We start from the raw sequence: 25,858 nt of genomic DNA, 5'->3' as shown, positions 1-25,858 counted from the left end.
AGTAGTAGTAGCAGTAGCAGTAGTAGCATCAGTAGCAGTAGCAGTAGTAGTAGCATCAGTAGCAGTAGTAGTAGCAGTAGCAGTAGTAGTAGCAGTAGCAGTAGTAGCATCAGTAGCAGTAGTAGCAGCAGTAGCAGTAGCAGTAGTAGTAGCATCAGCAGTAGCAGTAGTAGTAGCAGTAGCAGTAGCATCAGTAGCAGTAGTAGCAGCAGTAGCAGTAGCAGTAGCATCAGCAGTAGTAGTAGTAGTAGTATTAGTGGTAGTAGCAACAGTAATAGCAGTAGTAGCAGCAGTAGCAGTAGTAGTAGTAGTAGCATCAGTAGCAGTAGTAGTAGCAGCAGTAGTAGTAGCAGTAGTAGTAGTAGTAGCATCAGTAGCAGTAGTAGTAGCAGTAGCAGTAATAGTAGCAGTAGTAGTAGCAGTAGTAGCAGTAGCAGTAGTAGCAGTAGTAGTAGCAGTAATAGTAGCAGTAGTAGTAGCAGTAGTAGTAGCAGTAATAGTAGCAGTAGTAGTAGCAGTAGCAGTAGCAGTAGTAGTAGCAGTATCATGTAGAGACCAGCCTACTGTTGACAGCTCAGTGTTGACAGCTCACTTTTGACAGCTCAGTGTTGATAGCTCAGCTGTGTACTGTAGAGAATCCTCCAAGACAATGTCCAAACACTGATGTCTTACAAAGTGACATTTCTTTATTTCAACAATGTCAGTCTCATGTGGTATCAGAGTTCCATTGGGATAGATAGTAACTCAACTTTAGGAAGGTGTTCTTAATGTTTTGTGCACTCAGTGTACATTTAGTTTCAACATGAAACAATTTGATTAAGAACAGGAAGTAGTGTGTGGTAGATAGAGTATGGTTCTCTGTTCAATAGAAGACCTCCCCAAACACTGAGTAAAAGTCTCACTCAGATCTCTAGAGTTCTCAGTCTATGACTCCGCCCACTGACCTCCTGACCCCCCACAACCCTCTCCATTCTAAAGGTCAATAATCTACGTTGGATTGGAATTCTGTTTTACGTCTCATCAAGATCTTTACAGACCTCCCTCCCCTCCTTCTCTTGACACTGTAGACTGGACCAGACATTATTCTGTCCTGTTTTCCCCATGACCACCATGATCCATGATCACCCCCCACGGTACAGTGGACAGTAGACCTGGTCTGGTTCTACACATAGACAGTGATGGTGAATCATATCAGATTGTGGAGAAGCCAACTTGATGAGTTTCTCCTGACCCAGCCCAACAACCCTATCAGTGCCCTCTGACCTCTCCCCTCTCGTTCCAGTCTCTTCTGCAACACTGAGTGAGCTTCCATGACTTCTTTCAAGTTCTGTCTTAGTCTCCCCATCTCTCTATCCTTCTCCTTCATCTCTCTATCCTTCTCCTTCATCTCTATTCTTCTCCTCCATCTGTCTGCTGAACTCCCTCTCCATCTTTGTCTGTGAGATCATGATGTTCCTCTGTAACTCAGGCAGGACAATCTTCATCAGGTTTCTTTCTGCTTCAACTCTGGCTTCTCCTTCATAGTTCTCCATCTCCTGTCTGTGTCTCTCCTCCATCTCCTTCCTCTCATTCTCTCTCTTCTCTCTAAATCTCTCCAGCTTTCTCTCCATCTCCTCCCTCCTATCAGACTCCCTCTTCAGCTCCCTCTCCAGCTCTCTTTTCTTCTCCTCATCCCTCTCTTCTTTCACCTGTCTCTCCAGTTCACTGGTTCTTTCACTGAGTGTTCTGATATCTCCCTCATGTTCCTGGATCACTCCCTCTATCTTTATCAGAGAGTCCTGCAACTCCTTCTGAAGCCTCTCTCTCAAGTCTCTCTCCTCCCTCTGTTTCCTCTCTCCTCTCTCTCTCTGGATCTTTCCCTCCATCTCTCTAACCTGGTCCTCTGCCTCCTGGTAGGTCTGACTGCTGTAGAATCTCTCTCTGTTTCCTGCCACCATCTCCTCTACCTGATCCAGCAGCTCTGATACCTGAGTGCCATGGGCCCTGTCCTTAATGTTGAGGACGTGGTACCTGCTCCCACTTTTCTCCACAAGCTGCTGGAGGTCCTGACTTCCTGCTTGGAGAAACTCCTCAATGCTCTGCTCTTTCAGTCCATCATCATGGGTGAATAGAATCACAGTGTGTTCCCAACAACCCTCCCCAAACATCTCCTCTATTCTCTCCAGCACCCCTCTCTCCTCCCCCTTAGAGGGCTCCACTGGTATGACCAGGAGGAAGGCGTGGGGTCCCGGGGCAGACAGACGGACACAGAGCCCCACATCCTGTCTCATCTCCTCCAGAGAGAGTCCAGGACAGAACCAGTCTGGAGTGTCCACCAGCACCAGCCGTCTCCCACACACGTCCCCCCTCTCTCCTCTTACTCCTCTGGGTCACTGCAGAGGGGCTGGCCTGGGCCCCAAACTCCTCTCTGCCCAGGATGGTGTTTCCTGCTGCACTCCTCCCAGCCCCAGTCCTCCCCAGCAGCACCAGTCTCAGCTCAGACACACTGGGAGACACTGGGGAGTCTGGAGTGCTGCTCTCTCCTCCCACTGCAACACAACACACAGCACTGATCAACACTCTGACTCTCTGGAGGAGGTACAACAGTGTCTAATATAATATCATCTACATCCATAACTCACTAGATGGAGGAGGTAGAACAGTGTCTAATATAATATAATCTACATCCATAACTCACAAGATGGAGGATTGAACACCATGCTGTTTCTCCTCCTCAGTGGAAGTGTAGGGTCTGTATCTGAGGTCTCCCCTCCCACTGTAACAACATAGAGAACTGGTCAACATACTGACTCATCAGAGACACATTTAAAACATAGCATAAACAAACTACAAACACATTACACATCATAGTGAAATATAGATTATTGGAGAACATAGAGAATATCAAGATTGGTGACAGTTTGAGACAATATTGATAACTCACTAAGTGGAGGATGGTCCACTATAGACTAGAAACAGTAGGAGACAACAGGACAATATTGATAACTCACTAAGTAGAGGATGGTCCACTATAGACTAGAAACAGTAGAAGACAACAGGACAATATTGATAACTCACTAGATGGAGGATGGTCCACTATAGACTAGAAACAGTAGGAGACAACAGGACAATATTGATAACTCACTAAGTGGAGGATGGTCCACTATAGACTAGAAACAGTAGGAGACAACAGGACAATATTGATAACTCACTAAGTGGAGGAAGGTCCACTATAGACTAGAAACAGTAGGAGACAACAGGACAATATTGATAACTCACTAAGTGGAGGATGGTCCACTATAGACTAGAAACAGTAGGAGACAACAGGACAATATTGATAACTCACTAAGTGGAGGATGGTCCACTATAGACTAGAAACAGTAGGAGACAACAGGACAATATTGATAACTCACTAAGTGGAGGATGGTCCACTATAGACTAGAAACAGTAGGAGACAACAGGACAATATTGATAACTCACTAAGTGGAGGAAGGTCCACTATAGACTAGAAACAGTAGGAGACAACAGGACAATATTGATAACTCACTAAGTGGAGGATGGTCCACTATAGACTAGAAACAGTAGGAGACAACAGGACAATATTGATAACTCACTAAGTGGAGGATGGTCCACTATAGACTAGAAACAGTAGGAGACAACAGGACAACATTGATAACTCACTAAGTGGAGGATGGTCCTCTATAGACTAGAAACAGTAGGAGACAACAGGACAATATTGATAACTCACTAAGTGGAGGATGGACCACTATAGACTAGAAACAGTAGGAGACAACAGGACAATATTGATAACTCACTAAGTGGAGGATGGTCCACTATAGACTAGAAACAGTAGGAGACAACAGGACAATATTGATAACTCACTAAGTGGAGGATGGTCCACTATAGACTAGAAACAGTAGGAGACAACAGGACAACATTGATAACTCACTAAGTGGAGGATGGTCCACTATAGACTAGAAACAGTAGGAGACAACAGGACAACATTGATAACTCACTAAGTGGAGGAACCTCCATGCTGTTTCTCCTCCTGACTGGGAGTATGGATCCTGTATCTGCCATCTCTCCATGTTCTAAAATAGTAGAACAACCAATTTAGAATGGGAACATTTACCTCAGTGACACATGAAGGCACATAGACCTACTGAAGGGGAGTTCTGGGTTTCTACTGAAATGTTAAGTATCACATATCTCACTCACCAGTCATCTGGGCTGAGATCTCTCTTCTCAGTCTCTCTACCTCAGTCTTCACATCACATATCTGTTGAGCTGAAATAACAAAGGAGGACTAGGATCTGAATTCTGTGTTAAAGACTTTAGACAGAAATATGATGCAGAGGGAAAGTATGAAGTGATGGACAACAATATTCACAACTCAGTGGAGAGTCGACAATAACCTGACAATTGAGGAAAGTACAGCAGATTAAATGTATTAATGGTGTGAATAATCTTACCCAGTTCAGCATTTTCATTGTTGACATCCTCCACCTGTTTGTCTCTCTCCTTTAACTGGTTCTCTCTCTCCTCTAGTAGGTTGTCTTTCTCTTCTACTTCCTGTCTCCTCTCTTCTACTTCCTGTCTCCTCTCTTCTACTTCCTGTCTCCTCTCTTTCAGTTCATTTTCTTTTCCCTCCAGTAGTTTGTCGCTCTCGTCCAGTCGTCTGTCTCTCTCTTCCAGTTGTTTGTCTCTCTCTTCCAGTAGTGTGTCCTTCTCTCCCAGTCTGTGGTTTCTGTCCTCTAGTTGAAGGTCTTTTTCCTGCAGTAGGACTCTAAAGGTCTCTACTTGGCTGTTCTTGTCCTGCAGGTTCTTTCTCAGAGCCTCTAGTTGAATGTCTCTTTCCTTTAGTTGCTTGTCTTTCTCTTCCAGTTGGTTTTCTTTCTCTTCTAATAGTTTCTCCCTCTGTTCCATTATCTGGTTCTTCTCCTCCAGGAGTCTCTCTTTCTCTCTCACTTCCTGGGTCATATCATCCAGTTGTGTGTCTTTCTCTTTCACTTCTTGGGTCATATCAACCAGTTTCTCCTCTAGTTGTTTCATCATCTCCTGTCTTAATTTCTCTTTTAATTCTTTTTCCATCTTCAACTCTGACAGAAAGCAATTAACATATTTAATTGGTTGTTTGAATAAGTAATGTATTAATTCATTCAATAGTATGTCTATAAAGACATTATCATTTGATGGAGGTGGTACAATTATTAGTAATTATTTCCTCCAGTCAACAGTTATCTGAGCTGAACCAATCATCAACTGGTCTATTGACTATGTGATACATTACAAATGAATTAGTCTGAAAAACAGAATGACATCACTCATGTTCCCTGATTCAATCCTCTCTCCTCCAGACTCTCTCATACTTACCAAGCTGACCTGCTGATGCCTCCCTCTTCAGCTTGTCCTTCTGGGTCTCATGTCGTAAATACCGTGATCCTGAGTCTATGGTGTAAAACAGAGAGGTGAGTTCTGTGTGGTAGATGACATCACTATATACAGAACAAACAGGACCAATCAGAATTCTCCTGTCACTCAAGCCTCCCTCATGTAGGGACTGTGGGCACCAATCAGATCTGGTTAACTTCATAAATAATGTTGTTTTGTTATTGTCCTATCTCTGACCAAATGATTATTGTCATTGTTTGTGATAACCAGCATTGGGCTCTATGTCAGATAGAGGATATTGTGTCAGGAGGAGTTCTATGGAATATACATTCATTACTAATGTACATCTAGGGAAAGGGATGTAAGCAGTGCTACTATTGGAACAGTCTAAACGTCACAGATTGATTCATACTGGGACATCAAACTGAATTCAAGCTGATTCCATGTTCATTTTGGAGTGTGAAATATTGACCTCTATAGCAGATATATAGTGGGAGGACTATGTGAAATATTGACCTCTCTGGCAGATATATAATGGGAGGACTATGTGAAATATTGACCTCTATAGCAGATATATAGTGGAAGGACTTTGTGAAATATTGACCTCTCTGGCAGATATATAATGGGAGGACTATGTGAAATATTGACCTCTCTGGCAGATATATAATGGGAGGACTATGTGAAATATTGACCTCTATAGCAGATATATTGTGGGAGGACTATGTGAAATATTGACCTCTATAGCAGATATATTGTGGGAGGACTATGTGAAATATTGACCTCTATAGCAGATATATAGTGGAAGGACTTTGTGAAATATTGACCTCTCTGGCAGATATATAATGGGAGGACTATGTGAAATATTGACCTCTCTGGCAGATATATAATGGGAGGACTATGTGAAATATTGACCTCTATAGCAGATATATTGTGGGAGGACTATGTGAAATATTGACCTCTATAGCAGATATATTGTGGGAGGACTATGTGAAATGTTGACCTCCATGGCAGATATATTGTGGGAGATTTATGGTATTGATCCTGATCATCCATTATCCAAGACGGAGAGGAATGAATATTGATAATGTATAACAAAATGTATGAGTTATTACAGTTACATTCAATCCAATTTCAGTCACATTACATTATTCAATCAAATACCACACATCATATTGATATGACTGGTCATCACATTCATTACTGATGTACATCTAGGGAAAGGGATGTAAGCAGTGCTACTATTGGAACAGTCTAAACATCACAGAATGATTCATACTGGGACATCAAACTGAATTCAAGCTGATTCCATGTTCATTTTGGAGTGTGAAATGTTGACCTCTATAGCAGATATATAGTGGGAGGACTATGTGAAATATTGACCTCTATAGCAGATATATAGTGGGAGGACTATGTGAAATATTGACCTCTATAGCAGATATATAATGGGAGGATTATGTGAAATATTGACTTCTATGGCAGATATATAGTGGGAGGACTATGTGAAATATTGACCTCTATGCCAGATATATTGTGGGAGGACTATGTGAAATATTGACCTCTATGGCAGATATATTGTGGGAGGACTATGTGAAAGGGATGTAAAAGGGAAAAATTGATTCCTAGTCAGTTGTCCAACTGAATGTATTGTACTGAAATATGTCTTCCACATTTAACTCAACCCCTCTGACATGTTGAGCTCTATAGCAGATATTTTGTGGGAGATCTATGATGTAAAAATTCTGGGAAATTTAAAGAACATCTATACATCTAATCCAACCCACCTTGAGAACATTTTGGGAGAGTTTTGATAAATGTAAAGAAACTGATTTAATTTGTAGCCTTGAAGAAGACACACTGCGGTTCACAAGGCCTGTAGTTTTTATAGTATCAGATTAACACTCTGGTCTGTTCTTTGTCTTGTGTTATTGGTTGTCAATAAACAAAACAGACAAATAAGTAATTACTCACGGAAATCTGATCATCCATTATCCAAGATGGAGAGTCATGAATAATGATCATGTAAAACAGAATGCATTAGTTATTATTGTTCATTGAATTTCTGTCTCATTACATAATTTAATGAAATACCACACATCATATTGTAATGACTGGTCATCACATTCATTACTAATGTACATCTAGGGAAAGGGATGTAAGCAGCACTACTATGTGAGCAGTCTGAGAATTACTTGAATGATTCATAATTAGACATCAAGCTGAATTCAAGATGATTCTATTTTCATTTTGGTTGTGAATTTGATGAATAATGACTAAATGATGTATACATTTAACACAGGATTATAATTAACAGTATTCCACCTTTCCCCTGTATGATTTTATGGAATTGATTAGAATGTATAAAATTATAATCAATAAATGTGTAATTCTAGTCAGAATTAGAGTAAAACAATATAGATAATGTGGTGTCTGGGTGTCTCAAACACAGACTGTCTTAGCAGAATTGTCATGCAGACCTTGGATATGGGGCCTCTGGGAGATGGTGGAAAGGAAAGGACGTACTTCCCAGGGCCCCCCTATCTTGAGGGAGGATGGGGAGTGTTTTTCGTGGCCTTCCCTAATCTCTCTCAGCTGGGGAGCAGGACGGGGTGTGCGTTGGATACCTAATGTTGTGTGTGTATGTATGTGCGTAAGAAGCCAAGTATAAAATAAATGGTTTTGTACAACTCAGTAGAGCTCTCGTAAATAAACGTTGCTGACTATTGTAGACTGGCCTCTGTAAGTTTCATTTCAACAAGAACCTTACAAATTCTTGGAAACAGACCGAGTAAGTTAATTAAAGGTCAGTTTATGAACATTGAGAACATAATTCTCTTAACAACTTTGGAGTGTGAAATATTGACCTCTATGGCAGATATATAATGGAAGGACTATGTGAAATATTGACCTCTATAGCAGATATATAATGGGAGGACTATGTGAAATATTGACCTCTATAGCAGATATATAATGGGAGGACTATGTGAAATGTTGAGCTCCATCGCAGATATATTGTGGGAGGACTATGTGAAATATTGACCTCTATAGCAGATATATAATGGGAGGACTATGTGAAATGTTGAGCTCCATCGCAGATATATTGTGGGAGGACTATGATATGAAAATTCTGGATAATTTGAAGAAAATCTATACATCTTAATCCAACCTCCCTTGAGAACATTTGGGGAGAGTATTGATAAATGTAAAGAAACTGATTCAATTTGTAGCCTTGAAGAAGACACACTGCTGTTCACAAGGCCTGTAGTTTTTATAGTATCAGATTAACACTCTGGTCTGTTCTTTGTCTTGTGTTATTGGTTGTCAATAAACAAAACAGACAAATAAGTAATTACTCACGACGTCCTGATCATCCATTATCCAAGATGGAGAGTCATGAATAATGATCATGTAAAACAGAATGAATTAGTTATTATTGTTCATTGAATTTCTGTCTCATGACATAATTTAATGAAATACCATACATCATATTGATATGACTGGTCATCACATTCATTACTAATGTACATCTAGGGAAAGGGATGTAAGCAGCACTACTATGTGAGCAGTCTGAGAATGACTGAATGCTTCATAATTAGACATCAAGCTGAATTCAAGATGATTCTATTTTCATTTTGGTGAGTGAAATATTGACCTCTATGACAGATATATAGTGGGAGGGCTATGTGAAATGTTGACCTCTATGGTAGATATATAGTGGGAGGGCTATGTGAAATATTGACCTCTATAGCAGATATATAGTGGGAGGACTATGTGAAATATTTACCTCTATTGCAGATATATACTGGGAGGACTATGTGAAAAATTAACCTCTATGGCAGATATATAATGGGAGGACTATGTGAAATATTAACCTCTATGGCAGATATATAATGGGAGGACTATGTGAAATATTGACCTCTATAGCAGATATATAATGGGAGGACTATGTGAAATATTAACCTCTATGGCAGATATATAATGGGAGGACTATGTGAAATATTGACCTCTATAGCAGATATATTGTGGGAGGACTATGTGAAATATTGACCTCTATGACAGATAAATTGTGGGAGGTTTATGGTATTGATCATGATCATCCATTATCCAAGATGGAGAGGAATGAATATTGATAATGTATAACAAAATGTACGAGTTATTACAGTTACATTCAATCCAATTTCAGTCACATTACATTATTCAATCAAATACCATACATCATATTGATATGACTGTTCATCCCATTCATTACTAATGTACATCTAGGGAAAGGGATGTAAGCAGTGCTACTATTGGAACAGTCTAAACATCACAGAATGATTCATACTGGGACATCAAACTGAATTCAAGCTGATTCCATGTTCATTTTGGTTGTGAAATATTGACCTCAATGCCAGATATATTGTGGGAGGACTATGTGAAATATTGACCTCTATGGCAGATATATAGTGGTAGGATTATGTGAAATATTGACCTCTATGGCAGATATATTGTGGGAGGACTATGTGAAATATTGACCTCAATGCCAGATATATTGTGGAAATACTATGTGATATATTGACCTCTATAGCAGATATATTGTGGGAGGACTATGTGAAATATTGACCTCTATGGCAGATATATTGTGGGAGGGCTATGAGAAATATTGACCTCAATGCCAGATATATTGTGGGAGGACTATGTGAAAGGGAAGTTAAAGGGAAAAATTGATTCCTAGTCAGTTGTCCAACTGAATGTATTGTACTGAAATATGTCTTCCGCTTTTCACTCAACCCCTCTGACATGTTAAGCTCTATAGCAGATATTTTGTGGGAGATCTATGATATAAAAATTCTGGGAAATTTAAAGAACATCTATACATCTTAATCCAACCTACCTTGAGAACATTTTGGGAGAGTATTGATAAATGTAAAGAAACTGATTTAATTTGTAGCCTTGAAGAAGACACACTGCTGTTCACAAGGCCTGTAGTTTTTATAGTATCAGATTGACACTCTGGTCTGTTCTTTGTCTTGTGTTATTGGTTGTCAATAAACAAAACAGACAAATAAGTAATTACTCACCCTCATCTGATCATCCATTATCCAAGATAGAGAGTCATGAATAATGATCATGTAAAACAGAATGCATTAGTTAATATTGTTCATTGAATTTCTGTCTCAATACATCATTTAATAAAATACCATACATCATATTGATATGACTGTTCATCACATTCATTACTAATGTACATCTAGGGAAAGGGATGTAAGCAGTGCTACTATTGGAACAGTCTAAACATCACAGAATGATTCATACTGGGACATCAAACTGAATTCAAGCTGATTCCATGTTCATTTTGGAGTGTGAAATGTTGACCTCTATAGCAGATATATAGTGGGAGGACTATGTGAAATATTGACCTCTATGGCAGATATATTGTGGGAGGACTATGTGAAATATTGACCTCTATAGCAGATATATAGTGGGAGGACAATGTGAAATATTGACCTCTATGGCAGATATATTGTGAAAGGGAAAGGGGATACCGAGTCAGTTGTCCAACTGAATGTTTTCAAATGAGATGTGTCTTCCGCTTTTCACTCAACCCCTCTGAAATGTTGACCTCCATAGCAGATATATTGTGGGAGATCTATGATATGAAAATTCTGGATAATTTGAAGAAAATCTATACATCTTAATCCAACCTACCTTGAGAACATTTGGGGAGAGTATTGATAAATGTAAAGAAACTGATTTAATTTGTAGCCTTGAAGAAGACACACTGCTGTTCACAAGGCCTGTAGTTTTTATAGTATCAGATTAACACTCTGGTCTGTTCTTTGTCTTGTGTTATTGGTTGTCAATAAACAAAACAGACAAATAAGTAATTACTCACCCTCATCTGATCATCCATTATCCAAGATGGAGAGTCATGAATAATGATCATGTAAAACAGAATGCATTAGTTATTATTGTTCATTGAATTTCTGTCTCATTACATAATTTAATGAAATACCATACATCATATTGATATGACTGTTCATCACATTCATTACTAATGTACATCTAGGGAAAGGGATGTAAGCAGTGCTACTATTGGAACAGTCTAAACATCACAGAATGATTCATACTGGGACATCAAACTGAATTCAAGCTGATTCCATGTTCATTTTGGAGTGTGAAATGTTGACATCTATAGCAGATATATAGTGGGAGGACTATGTGAAATATTGACCTCTATAGCAGATATATAGTGGGAGGACTATGTGAAATATTGACCTCTATAGCAGATATATAGTGGGAGGACTATGTGAAATATTGACCTCTATGACAGATATATAGTGGGAGGACTATGTGAAATATTGACCTCTATAGCAGATATATAGTGGGAGGACTATGTGAAATATTGACCTCTATAGGAGATATGTAGTGGGAGGAATATGTGAAATATTGACCTCTATAGCAGATATATAATGGGAGCACTATGTGAAATATTGACCTCTCTGGCAGATATATAGTGGGAGGACTATGTGAAATATTGACCTCTATAGCAGATATATAGTGGGAGGACTATGTGAAATATTGACCTCTATAGCAGATATATAGTGGGAGGACTATGTGAAATATTGACCTCTATGACAGATATATAGTGGGAGGACTATGTGAAATATTGACCTCTATAGCAGATATATTGTGGGAGGGCTATGAGAAATATTGACCTCAATGCCAGATATATTGTGGGAGGACTATGTGAAAGGGAAGTTAAAGGGAAAAATTGATTCCTAGTCAGTTGTCCAACTGAATGTATTGTACTGAAATATGTCTTCCGCTTTTCACTCAACCCCTCTGACATGTTAAGCTCTATAGCAGATATTTTGTGGGAGATCTATGATATAAAAATTCTGGGAAATTTAAAGAACATCTATACATCTTAATCCAACCTACCTTGAGAACATTTGGGGAGAGTTTTGATAAATGTAAAGAAACTGATTTAATTTGTAGCCTTGAAGAAGACACACTGCTGTTCACAAGGCCTGTAGTTTTTATAGTATCAGATTGACACTCTGGTCTGTTCTTTGTCTTGTGTTATTGGTTGTCAATAAACAAAACAGACAAATAAGTAATTACTCACCCTCATCTGATCATCCATTATCCAAGATAGAGAGTCATGAATAATGATCATGTAAAACAGAATGCATTAGTTATTATTGTTCATTGAATTTCTGTCTCAATACATCATTTAATAAAATACCATACATCATATTGATATGACTGTTCATCACATTCATTACTAATGTACATCTAGGGAAAGGGATGTAAGCAGTGCTACTATTGGAACAGTCTAAACATCACAGAATGATTCATACTGGGACATCAAACTGAATTCAAGCTGATTCCATGTTCATTTTGGAGTGTGAAATGTTGACCTCTATAGCAGATATATAGTGGGAGGACTATGTGAAATATTGACCTCTATGGCAGATATATTGTGGGAGGACTATGTGAAATATTGACCTCTATAGCAGATATATAGTGGGAGGACAATGTGAAATATTGACCTCTATGGCAGATATATTGTGAAAGGGAAAGGGGGATACCGAGTCAGTTGTCCAACTGAATGTTTTCAAATGAGATGTGTCTTCCGCTTTTCACTCAACCCCTCTGAAATGTTGACCTCCATAGCAGATATATTGTGGGAGATCTATGATATGAAAATTCTGGATAATTTGAAGAAAATCTATACATCTTAATCCAACCTACCTTGAGAACATTTGGGGAGAGTATTGATAAATGTAAAGAAACTGATTTAATTTGTAGCCTTGAAGAAGACACACTGCTGTTCACAAGGCCTGTAGTTTTTATAGTATCAGATTAACACTCTGGTCTGTTCTTTGTCTTGTGTTATTGGTTGTCAATAAACAAAACAGACAAATAAGTAATTACTCACCCTCATCTGATCATCCATTATCCAAGATGGAGAGTCATGAATAATGATCATGTAAAACAGAATGCATTAGTTATTATTGTTCATTGAATTTCTGTCTCATTACATAATTTAATGAAATACCAGACATCATATTGGAAGGACTGTTCATCCCATTCATTACTAATGTACATCTAGGGAAAGGGATGTAAGCAGTGCTACTATTGGAACAGTCTAAACATCACAGAATGATTCATACTGGGACATCAAACTGAATTCAAGCTGATTCCATGTTCATTTTGGAGTGTGAAATGTTGACATCTATAGCAGATATATAGTGGGAGGACTATGTGAAATATTGACCTCTATAGCAGATATATAGTGGGAGGACTATGTGAAATATTGACCTCTATAGCAGATATATAGTGGGAGGACTATGTGAAATATTGACCTCTATGACAGATATATAGTGGGAGGACTATGTGAAATATTGACCTCTATAGCAGATATATAGTGGGAGGACTATGTGAAATATTGACCTCTATAGGAGATATGTAGTGGGAGGAATATGTGAAATATTGACCTCTATAGCAGATATATAATGGGAGGACTATGTGAAATATTGACCTCTCTGGCAGATATATAGTGGGAGGACTATGTGAAATGTTGACCTCTATAGCAGATATATAATGGGAGCACTATGTGAAATATTGACCTCTCTGGCAGATATATAGTGGGAGGACTATGTGAAATATTGACCTCTATAGCAGATATATAGTGGGAGGACTATGTGAAATATTGACCTCTATAGCAGATATATAGTGGGAGGACTATGTGAAATATTGACCTCTATGACAGATATATAGTGGGAGGACTATGTGAAATATTGACCTCTATAGCAGATATATAGTGGGAGGACTATGTGAAATATTGACCTCTATAGGAGATATGTAGTGGGAGGAATATGTGAAATATTGACCTCTATAGCAGATATATAATGGGAGCACTATGTGAAATATTGACCTCTCTGGCAGATATATAGTGGGAGGACTATGTGAAATATTGACCTCTATAGCAGATATATAATGGGAGAACTATGTGAAATATTGACCTCTCTGGCAGATATATAATGGGAGGACTATGTGAAATATTGACCTCTATAGCAGATATATAGTGGGAGGACTATGTGAAATATTGACCTCTCTGGCAGATATATAATGGGAGGACTATGTGAAATATTGACCTCAATGCCAGATATATTGTGGGAGGACTATGTGAAATATTGACCTCTATGGCAGATATATAATGGGAGGACTATGTGAAATATTGACCACTATAGCAGATATATAGTGGGAGGACTATGTGAAATATCGACCTCTATGGCAGATATATAATGGGAGGACTATGTGAAATATTGACCTCAATGCCAGATATATTGTGGGAGGACTATGTGAAATATTGACCTCTCTGGCAGATATATAGTGGGAGGACTATGTGAAATATTGACCTCTATAGCAGATATATTGTGAAAGGGAAAGGAAAGGGGGATACAGAGTCAGTTGTCCAACTGAATGTTTTCAACTGAGATGTGTCTTCCGCTTTTCACTCAACCCCTCTGAAATGTTGACATCTATAGCAGATATATTGTGGGAGGACTATGTGAAATATTGACCTCTATAGCAGATATATAATGGGAGGACTATGTGAAATGTTGAGCTCCATCGCAGATATATTGTGGGAGATCTATGATATGAAAATTCTGGATAATTTGAAGAAAATCTATACATCTTAATCCAACCTACCTTGAGAACATTTGGGGAGAGTTTTGATAAATGTAAAGAAACTGATTTCATTTGTAGCCTTGAAGAAGACACACTGCTGTTCACAAGGCCTGTAGTTTTTATAGTATTAGATTGACACTCTGGTCTGTTCTTTGTCTTGTGTTATTGGTTGTCAATAAACAAAACAGACAAATAAGTAAATACTCACGGAAATCTGATCATCCATTATCCAAGATGGAGAGTCATGAATAATGATCATGTGAAACAGAAAGCATTAGTTATTACTGTTCGTTGAATTTCTGTCCCATTACATAATTTAATGAAATACCACACATCATATTGGAATGACTGTTCATCACATTCATTACTAATGTACATCTAGGGAAAGGGATGTAAGCAGTGCTACTATTGGAACAGTCTAAACATCACAGAATGATTCATACTGGGACATCAAACTTAATTCAAGCTGATTCCATGTTCATTTTGGAGTGTGAAATGTTGACCTCTATGACAGATATATAGTGGGAGGACTATGTGAAAAATTGACCTCCATGGCAGATATATAGTGGGAGGACTATGTGAAATATTGACCTCTATGACAGATATATAGTGGGAGGACTATGTGAAATATTGACCTCTATAGCAGATATATTGTGAAAGGGAAAGGAAAGGGGGATACCTAGTCAGTTGTCCAACTGAATGTTTTCAACTGAGATGTGTCTTCTGCTTTTCACTCAACGCCTCTGAAATGTTGAACTCCATAGCAGATATTTTGTGGGACAACTATGATATGAAAAGTCTGGATAATTTGAAGAAAATCTATACATATTAATCCAACCTACCTTGAGAACATTTGGGGAGAGTTTTGATAAATGTAAAGAAACTGATTTAATTTGTAGCCTTGAAGAAGACACACTGCTGTTCACAAGGCCTGTAGTTTTTATAGTATCAGATTAACACTCTGGTCTGATCTTTGTCTTGTGTTATTGGTTGTCAATAAACAAAACAGACAAATAAGTAATTACTCACCCTCATCTGATCATCCATTATCCAAGATGGAGAGTCATGAATAATGATCATGTAAAACAGAATGCATTAGTTATTATTGTTCATTGAATTTCTGTCTCATTACATAATTTAATGAAATACCACACATCATATTGGAATGACTGTTCATCACATTCATTACTAATGTACATCTAGGGAAAGGGATGTAAGCAGTGCTACTATTGGAACAGTCTAAACATCACAGAATGATTCATACTGGGACATCAAACTGAATTCAAGCTGATTCCATGTTCATTTTGGAGTGTGAAATATTGACCTCTATAGCAAATATATAGTGGGAGGACTATGTGAAATGTTGACCTCTATAGCAGATATATAGTGAGAGGACTATGTGAAATATTGACCTCTATGTCAGATAAATAATGGGAGGACTATGTGAAATAGTGACCTCTATAGCAGATATATAGTGGGAGGACTATGTGAAATATTGACCTCTATAGCAGATATATAGTGGGAGGACGATGTGAAATATTGACATCTATGGCAGATATATAGTGGGAGGACAATATGAAATATTGACCTCTATGGCAGATATATAGTGGGAGGACGATGTGAAATATTGACCTCTATGGCAGATATATAGTGGGAGGGCTATGTGAAATATTGACCTCTATGGCAGATATATAGTGGGAGGGCTATGTGAAATATTGACCTCTATGGCAGATATATAGTGGGAGGGCTATGTGAAATATTGACCTCTATGGCAGATATATAGTGGGAGGGCTATGTGAAATATTGACCTCTATGACAGATATATAGTGGGAGGACTATGTGAAATATTGACCTCTCTGGCAGATATATAGTGGGAGGACTATGTGAAATATTGACCTCTCTGGCAGATATATAATGGGAGGACTATGTGAAATATTGACCTTTATAGCAGATATATAGTGGGAGGACTATGTGAAATATTGACCTCTATAGCAGATATACTGTGGGAGGACTATGTGAAATATTGACCTCTATAGCAGATATATAGTGGGAGGACTATGTGAAATATTGACCTCTATAGCAGATATATTGTGAAAGGGAAAGGAAAGGGGGATACCGAGTCAGTTGTCCAACTGAATGTTTTCAACTGAGATGTGTCTTCCGCTTTTCACTCAACCCCTCTGAAATGTTGACCTCCATAGCAGATATTTTGTGGGACAACTATGATATGAAAAGTCTGGATAATTTGAAGAAAATCTATACATCTTAATCCAACCTACCTTGAGAACATTTGGGGAGAGTTTTGATAAATGTAAAGAAACTGATTTCATTTGTAGCCTTGAAGAAGACACACTGCTGTTCACAAGGCCTGTAGTTTTTATAGTATCAGATTAACACTCTGGTCTGTTCTTTGTCTTGTGTTACTGGTTGTCAATAAACAAAACAGACAAATAAGTAATTACTCACCCAATACTGATCATCCATTATCCAAGATGGAGAGTCATGAATAATGATCATGTAAAACAGAATGCATTAGTTATTATTGTTAATTGAATTTCTGTCTCATTACATAATTTAATGAAACACCACACATCATATTGATATGACTGGTCATCACATTCATTACTAATGTACATCTAGGGAAAGGGATGTAAGCAGCACTACTATGTGAGCAGTCTGAGAATGACTGAATGCTTCATAATTAGACATCAAGCTGAATTCAAGCTGATTCTATTTTCATTTTGGTGAGTGAAATGTTGACCTCTATAGCAGATATATAGTGGGAGGACTATGTGAAATGTTGACCTCTATAGCAAATATATAGTGGGAGGACTATGTGAAATATTGACCTCTATAGCAGATATATAGTGGGAGGACTATGTGAAATGTTGACCTCCATGGCAGATATATAATGGGAGGACTATGTGAAATGTTGACCTCTATAGCAGATATATAGTGGGAGGACTATGTGAAATATTGACCTCTATGGCAGATATATAGTGGGAGGACTATGTGAAATATTGACCTCTATGGTAGATATATAGTGGGAGGACTATGTGAAATATTGACCTCTATGACAGATAAATTGTGGGAGGACTATGTGAAATATTGACCTCTATGACAGATATATAGTGGGAGGACTATGTGAAATATTGACCTCTATAGCAGATATATAATGGGAGGACTATGTGAAATATTGACCTCTATGGCAGATATATAATGGGAGGACTATGTGAAATATTGACCTCTATGGCAGATATATAATGGGAGGACTATGTGAAATATTGACCTCTATGGCAGATATATTGTGGGAGGACTATGTGAAATATTGACCTCTATGGCAGATATATTGTGGGAGGACTATGTGAAATATTGACATCTATAGCAGATATATAATGGGAGGACTATGTGAAATATTGACCTCTATGGCAGATATATAATGGGAGGACTATGTGAAATATTGACCTCTATGGCAGATATATTGTGGGAGGACTATGTGAAATATTGACCTCTATGGCAGATATATTGTGGGAGGACTATGTGAAATATTGACCTCTATAGCAGATAAATTGTGGGAGGTCTATGTGAAATATTGACCTCTATGGCAGATATATTGTGGGAGGACTATGTGAAATATTGACCTCTATAGCAGATATATAGTGGGAGGACTATGTGAAATATTGACCTCTATGGCAGATATATAGTGGGAGGACTATGTGAAATATTGACCTCTATGGCAGATATATTGTGGGAGGACTATGTGAAATATTGACCTCTATGACAGATATATTGTGGGAGGTTTATGGTATTGATCTGATCATCCATTATCCAAGATGGATAATAATGAATATTGATAATGTATAACAAAATGTACGAGTTATTACAGCTACATTCAATCCAATTTCAGTCAGATTACATTATTCAATCAAATACCACACATCATATTGATATGACTGGTCATCACATTCATTACTAATGTACATCTAGGGAAAGGGATGTAAGCAGTGCTACTATTGGAACAGTCTAAACATCACAGAATGATTCATACTGGGACATCAAACTGAATTCAAGCTGATTCCATGTTCATTTTGGTTGTGAATTTGATGAATAATGACTAAATGATGTATACATTTAACACAGGATTATAATTAACAGTATTCCACCTTTCCCCTGTATGATTTCATGGAATTGATTAGAATGTATAAAATTACAATCAATAAATGTGTAATTCTAGTCAGAATTAGAGTAAAACAATATAGATAATGTGGTGTGTGGGTGTCTCAAACACAGACTGTCTTAGCAGAATTGTCATGCAGACCTTGGATATGGGGCCTCTGGGAGATGGTGGAAAGGAAAGGACGTACTTCCCAGGGCCCCCCTATCTTGAGGGAGGATGGGGAGTGTTTTTCGTGGCCTTCCCTAATCTCTCTCAGCTGGGGAGCAGGACGGGGTGTGCGTTAGATACCTAATGTTGTGTGTGTATGTATGTGATTAAGAAGCCAAGTATAAAATAAATGGTTTTGTACAACTCAGTAGAGCTCTCGTAAATAAACGTTGCTGACTATTGTAGACTGGCCTCTGTCTGTTTCATTTCAACAAGAACCTTACAAATTCTTGGAAACAGACCGAGTAAGTTAATTGAAGGTCAGTTTATGAACATTGAGAACAGAATTCTCTTAACAACTTTGGAGTGTGAAATATTGACCTCTATAGCAGATGTATAGTGGGAGGACTATGTGAAATGTTGACCTCTATAGCAGATATATAATGGGAGGACTATGTGAAATATTGACCTCTATGGTAGATATATTGTGGGAGATCTATGATATGAAAAGTCTGGATAATTTGAAGAAAATCTATACATATTAATCCAACCTACCTTGAGAACATTTGGGGAGAGTATTGATAAATGTAAAGAAACTGATTTAATTTGTAGCCTTGAAGAAGACACACTGCTGTTCACAAGGCCTGTAGTTTTTATAGTATCAGATTAACACTCTGGTCCGTTCTTTGTCTTGTGTTATTGGTTGTCAATAAACAAAACAGACAAATAAGTAATTACTCACGTTGTACTGATCATCCATTATCCAAGATGGAGAGTCATGAATAATGATCATGTAAAACAGAATGCATTAGTTATTATTGTTCATTGAATTTCTGTCTCATTACATAATTTAATGAAATACCACACATCATATTGATATGACTGGTCATCACATTCATTACTAATGTACATCTAGGGAAAGGGATGTAAGCAGTGCTGCTATTGGAACAGTCTAAACATCACAGAATGATTCATACTGGGACATCAAACTGAATTCAAGCTGATTCCATGTTCATTTTGGAGTGTGAAATGTTGACCTCTATAGCAGATATATAGTGGGAGGACTATGTGAAATGTTGACATCTATAGCAGATATATTGTGGAAGAACTATGTGAAATATTGGCCTCTATTGCAGATATATAGTGGGAGGACTATGTGAAATATTGACCTCTATGGCAGATATATTGTGGGAGGGCTATGTGAAATATTGAACTCTATAGCAGATATACAGGGGGAGGACTATGTGAAATATTGACCTCAATGCCAGATATATTGTGGGAGGACTATGTGAAATATTGACCTCTATAGCAGATATATAGTGGGAGGACTATGTGAAATGTTGACCTCAATGGCAGATATATTGTGGGAGGACTATGTGAAATATTGACCTCTATGACAGATATATTGTGGGAGGACTATGTGAAATATTGACCTCTATGGCAGATATATAGTGGGAGGACTATGTGAAATATTGACCTCTATGGCAGATATATAGTGGGAGGACTATGTGAAATATTGACCTCTATGGCAGATATATAGTGGGAGGACTATGTGAAATATTGACCTCTATAGCAGATATATTGTGGGAGGTTTATGGTATTGATCCTGATCATCCATTATCCAAGATGGATAATAATGACTATTGATAATGTATAACAAAATGTATGAGTTATTACAGCTACATTCAATCCAATTTCAGTCACATTACATTATTCAACCAAATACCATACAACATATTGATATGACTGGTCATCACATTCATTACTAATGACAATCAAGGGACGTGACAGTAATGTTGGAATGGTTGTAATGCTTTAGGACCAGCTCAAAGCTCAGAGTGATGGTAATATGCATTGTAACTAGTTGATATTCAGAATGAATCTCGTCTATTCATCTGTAACTCCTACTATGAACTCCTACCTACATGAGAAAGTACAAGTGTTCTGTACAGGGAAAGAGACTGGTTGTTATTGTTGTTGTTTAGGTGTTTAGAAACATTACTGGAGTTCTAGAACACTTACCTTCTCTGTCCCATAAACCCACTGCAGCCTCCACCTTCTGTTCTCCATGGATGACCTGACAGATGTAGACTCCACTATCTGACCACCTGAAGTCTCTCAGCCTCAGAGACACGTTGCCTCTCTCCAGCTCCTGGGTGATCAGACTCACTCTGCCCTCATAGTCACTCCTCTCTGTCACCTGGCCATTCTTATACAGGTAAATACACTCTGTCTCCTTAAACCACCTGATCGTCGTGGCAACAGCACTGGTGTCAGGTGAGAGGTGACAGGGGAGGGTGACCTCTTCACCAACATCAGCCTCCACATAGTCTTCTGAGGTGAGTTTAAACTGATCTGTTCAGAAAGAGAGAACATTTCATGTTTAATGACATCATCTGTGTCAGGAACACAAATCCTCTCAGTACATTTATAAACAGTACATTTATAAACACAAGTCATCCATTTTGATTATTTATTTATTTACAAGTATGTTATATTCTTGGTCACAGTTGTGACAGAGTGCTCTGTCTATAATAACATGAACAGATATTTACCCCTATTCCTCAACCTCTATATCTATATACCCCAGCCCTGTTACCCCCACACCTAAACTCAATGACCCACACACCCCAGCCCTGTTACCCCCATGCCCTAACCCTAACACCTAAACTCAATGACCCACACACCCCAGCCCTGTTACCCCCATGCCCTAACCCTAACACCTAAACTCAATGACCCACACACCCCAGCCCTGTTACCCCCATGCCCTAACCCTAACACCTAAACTCAATGACCCACACACCCCAGCCCTGTTACCCCCATGCCCTAACCCTAACACCTAAACTCAATGACCCACACACCCCAGCCCTGTTACCCCCATGCCCTAACCCTAACACCTAAACTCAATGACCCACACACCCCAGCCCTGTTACCCCCATGCCCTAACCCTAACACCTAAACTCAATGACCCACACACCCCAGCCCTGTTACCCCCATGCCCTAACCCTAACACCTAAACTCAATGACCCACACACCCCAGCCCTGTTACCCCCATGCCCTAACCCTAACACCTAAACTCAATGACCCACACACCCCAGCCCTGTTACCCCCATGCCCTAACCCTAACACCTAAACTCAATGACCCACACACCCCAGCCCTGTTACCCCCATGCCCTAACCCTAACCTAAACCAATGACCCACACACCCCAGCCCTGTTACCCCCATGCCCTAACCCTAACACCTAAACTCAATGACCCACACACCCCAGCCCTGTTACCCCCATGCCCTAACCCTAACACCTAAACTCAATGACCCACACACCCCAGCCCTGTTACCCCCATGCCCTAACCCTAACACCTAAACTCAATGACCCACACACCCCAGCCCTGTTACCCCCATGCCCTAACCCTAACACCTAAACTCAATGACCCACACACCCCAGCCCTGTCACTGAGATGCCTTAGACCGCTGCATTCAACTTGAACTTGAGCTGTTTCTCACAGACACAAACTCAGCTACAACTCCTCATGTTACAAACACATTTCATCCAGACACACATTTACAAGTGAAGACAAATAAAACCACAAACACATTTCCTTTTCAATAGTTGGTTTAGTTCTGATCCCCCAGATACATGAAAGAAAAGTTCATCATTAATTATAGCATGTTGACTTACTATGAACTCTGGACTCTGCCATTTTAACTGCAATAAAAAGAGAAAACATTCATATTTACATCATTGCCTTTCATCAAATTCTCTATATGTGCATATCTACACCTCAGTCCTATACTGAGACACAACTTTCACTTTCACATTTGCTCAGGTATTTGGAGTAAACTCCTCCCCTCCAGCCTCTCTGGTTATTAGAAAACCCAGTCACAAAGTCTAAATTGTCTACAGGCCTATCATAAAATGTAATGAAAACAAAAATGTGCATTTCTGATCTTAATTTAGTTTTAAGGTTAGGCATACGGTTAGCAGTGTGTAGAATAGGGTTCAAATCAGAAGACCGATCCAGCCAGCAGATGGTAGTGATGATCTTTAATTATAGTCATATTATCCTGAGCTGTAAAGATTTAACAGTGTCTATCAATATTAGCTTCTCTTATCTCTTTGGACACATTCACATGAGTAAATGAGGGAAATTGCTTCCATGACAAATAGTCTCAATGATTTTCCATCCCCTCCGAACAAAATAACTGTAGCTGACTGGTGGTCATTTACTGTCTGAGAAGAGAGTATCATTACCACCTGCTGGTCAATGTTGGGAACTGCAGGGAATTTACAAATCAGAAAGTCAGACATACAATTTAGGAGGCTGGGGGTAAAGGCTGAGTTTGGGTTAGGGTGTGTAGGGGACAAGGGACAGGGCTGGGGGTAAAGACTGAGTTTGGGTTAGGGTGAACAGGGGACAAGGGACAGGGCTGGGGGTATAGACTGAGTTTGGGTTAGGGTGTGTAGGGGACAGGGCTGGGGGTAAAGGCTGAGTTTGGGTTAGGGTGTGTAGGGGACAGGGCTGGGGGTATAGACTGAGTTTGGGGGTAGGGGACAGGGGACAGGGCTGGGGATAAAGACTGAGTTTGGGTTAGGGTGTGTAGGGGGGGACAGGGCTGGGGGTAAACGTTGAGTTTGGGTTAGGGTGTGAAGGGGACAGGGCTGGGGGTATAGACTGAGTTTGGGTTAGGGTGTGTAGGGGACAGGGCTGGGGGTAAAGGCTGAGTTTGGGTTAGGGTGTGTAGGGGACAGGGGACAGGGCTGGGGTTATAGACTGAGTTTGGGTTAGGGTTTGTAGGGGACAGGGCTGGGGGTAAAGGCTGATTTTGGGTTAGGGTTTGTAGGGGACAGGGCTGGGGGTATAGACTGAGTTTGGGTTAAAACCATTACAATCTGGGCACTTACAGACAGTATCCATGTCAGCACCTTAAGCTAATCAAGACTTTACTTTTCACAAAAGGCACGATGCTGTGTCATGTGGTCGCCCCTGGCAACAGTGTTTTACCCTGTTCATCCTCAAACCCAAACCAGTATGTTCTGACCCAGCTGTAGATGTTCAGTATAGCAGCAAATCACTACAATAGGTGGCTTTTCTGCAACTGAATTCAATGTAAATGTTATAGATTTATTTTGTCATGTTTTTTATTTTGAGTACAAAATATACAAGTGATGCTTGATCTTGTGTTTTACAGGTAGATATTTAAAGCTGCATTTGATTTCAACTGTTTGTTTTTAAGTTAATTGCCCGTATTACCACCTGCCCTGCTTGTTTACAGCTGATCTGCCGTTCTCTATCTAGACAATATTACCATGTCGTCTTAGAAGGTGATTTGTCATGAACTTTTGAATGTGAAACAGGTCATTCAGCCTCATTTACTGCTTAAAAAAACATAGCTGATATGGATGACTTGCTTAAACAAATGTGGTTTCTACTATTAATTGAGATGGACAAACTATGGCATAATGGGAAGACAAGCGGATAAGAGACAATCAGTAATTTAGATTAAGACATTAATGAGCGAGCCAGGAGGGACGTCGTCAATATATAAAATGGCGCCGATAGAGAAGGCGGAAGTGATTCTGGCCCCGAGGCAACATTCCAGTGTTATTTCTTACATTGTTCGCCAGACATTTTAGTGTGTTATTACATACAGCCGGGAAGAAGGTGGGGTGTGTGGCTCATTTCTCAATAAAAAGAGAAAACATTCATATTTACATCATTACCATTAATCAAATTCTCTCTTTTGCTCAATCACACATATACAAACATCCCTTATTCTTTCTCCAGTCCTCATTGTTTTAAAACAGGACTATATACTGATATATCTCCTCTTACCTTTACTGGTCTTCACGTCCTCCACTTCACATTCAAAATAGTTGATTTAAATCCATAACCACTCTAATAATCACTATATGTGCATATCTCCACGTTTTTACAGAACAATCGACACCTCAGTCCTATACTGAGACACAACTTTCACTTTCACTTTGCTCAGGCACTTGGTGTGTTGCCAACTCCTCAGTAAGGAAAGGGACCGGGACGGGGTGGGGCCCGGCAGCACACGCTGCACGTTGAGAAGAGTAAGAACGATGCGTGCTTTCACGTCAAAGTCTCCAAAAGTCTCCAATAACACCAGGAAAAGTCGCTAGATTTGTCTCTAGTCGCTTTTTTGAAAATGTGTCGCTAGAGGGGTCTGAATACTTGCTAAATATAACGACAACGTCGCTAAATTGGCAACACTGAACTGAGTCGCAAAGCCAATCACAACACCGATGGCAGTAATTTGTCAGTTCTTCTCTCACTCCAGCGAAGAGACCAATCAAAGGTTTCTAGACACGCGCCCGCCTTTAAGCCCGCCCCCATCAACCGGATATCCAAACCCAAAGATGCCAAGACTTGAGAGAAAGCAATTTGAGAAATTGAGAGCGAAAACTTGACAATAACAAGTGACTATTGCTGGTGGAAAATTTAATACGTTCAAAATAA

The 25,858-nt window shown here is 39.1% G+C and overlaps 1 protein-coding gene and 1 long non-coding RNA gene across 2 annotated transcripts; both read right to left on the bottom strand.

The window, feature by feature from the left end:
- Window positions 1-666: 666 nt before the first annotated feature.
- On the bottom strand, window positions 667-8,709 carry LOC135512101 (golgin subfamily A member 6-like protein 2). Its single transcript, XM_064933806.1, has 7 exons — window positions 7,339-8,709; window positions 5,353-5,427; window positions 4,452-5,078; window positions 4,198-4,266; window positions 3,996-4,070; window positions 2,678-2,755; window positions 667-2,528 (listed from the first exon to the last, which is right to left on the bottom strand). Exons 3-7 carry the CDS (start codon window positions 5,068-5,070, stop codon window positions 2,185-2,187), a joined length of 1,185 nt encoding a protein of 394 aa, XP_064789878.1. The 5' UTR covers window positions 5,071-5,078; window positions 5,353-5,427; window positions 7,339-8,709; the 3' UTR covers window positions 667-2,184.
- Window positions 8,710-13,576: 4,867 nt separating this feature from the next.
- Window positions 13,577-25,607, bottom strand: LOC135512170 (uncharacterized). Its single transcript, XR_010451385.1, has 4 exons — window positions 25,208-25,607; window positions 23,053-23,079; window positions 17,518-21,730; window positions 13,577-16,086 (listed from the first exon to the last, which is right to left on the bottom strand). It is a non-coding gene; the product is annotated as an uncharacterized LOC135512170 (long non-coding RNA).
- Window positions 25,608-25,858: the final 251 nt, after the last annotated feature.

This window comes from Oncorhynchus masou, chromosome 1, assembly GCF_036934945.1.
Source record: "Oncorhynchus masou masou isolate Uvic2021 chromosome 1, UVic_Omas_1.1, whole genome shotgun sequence".
NCBI lineage: Eukaryota > Metazoa > Chordata > Actinopteri > Salmoniformes > Salmonidae > Oncorhynchus > Oncorhynchus masou.
The sequence above is the reverse complement of the archived record's forward strand: the minus strand, read 5'-3'. Positions and strand labels throughout refer to the sequence as shown.

Excerpts from the sequence above, each read along its gene's own strand:
- LOC135512101 (XM_064933806.1), bottom strand. The coding sequence starts at position 5,070 with ATGGAAAAAGAATTAAAAGAGAAATTAAGACAGGAGATGATGAAACAA. Across the intron at positions 4,267-4,451 it reads CAATGAAAATGCTGAACTGG|CTCAACAGATATGTGATGTG; the intron begins GTAAGATTATTC and ends TTGTTATTTCAG. Across the intron at positions 4,071-4,197 it reads GATCTCAGCCCAGATGACTG|AACATGGAGAGATGGCAGAT; the intron begins GTGAGTGAGATA and ends CTACTATTTTAG.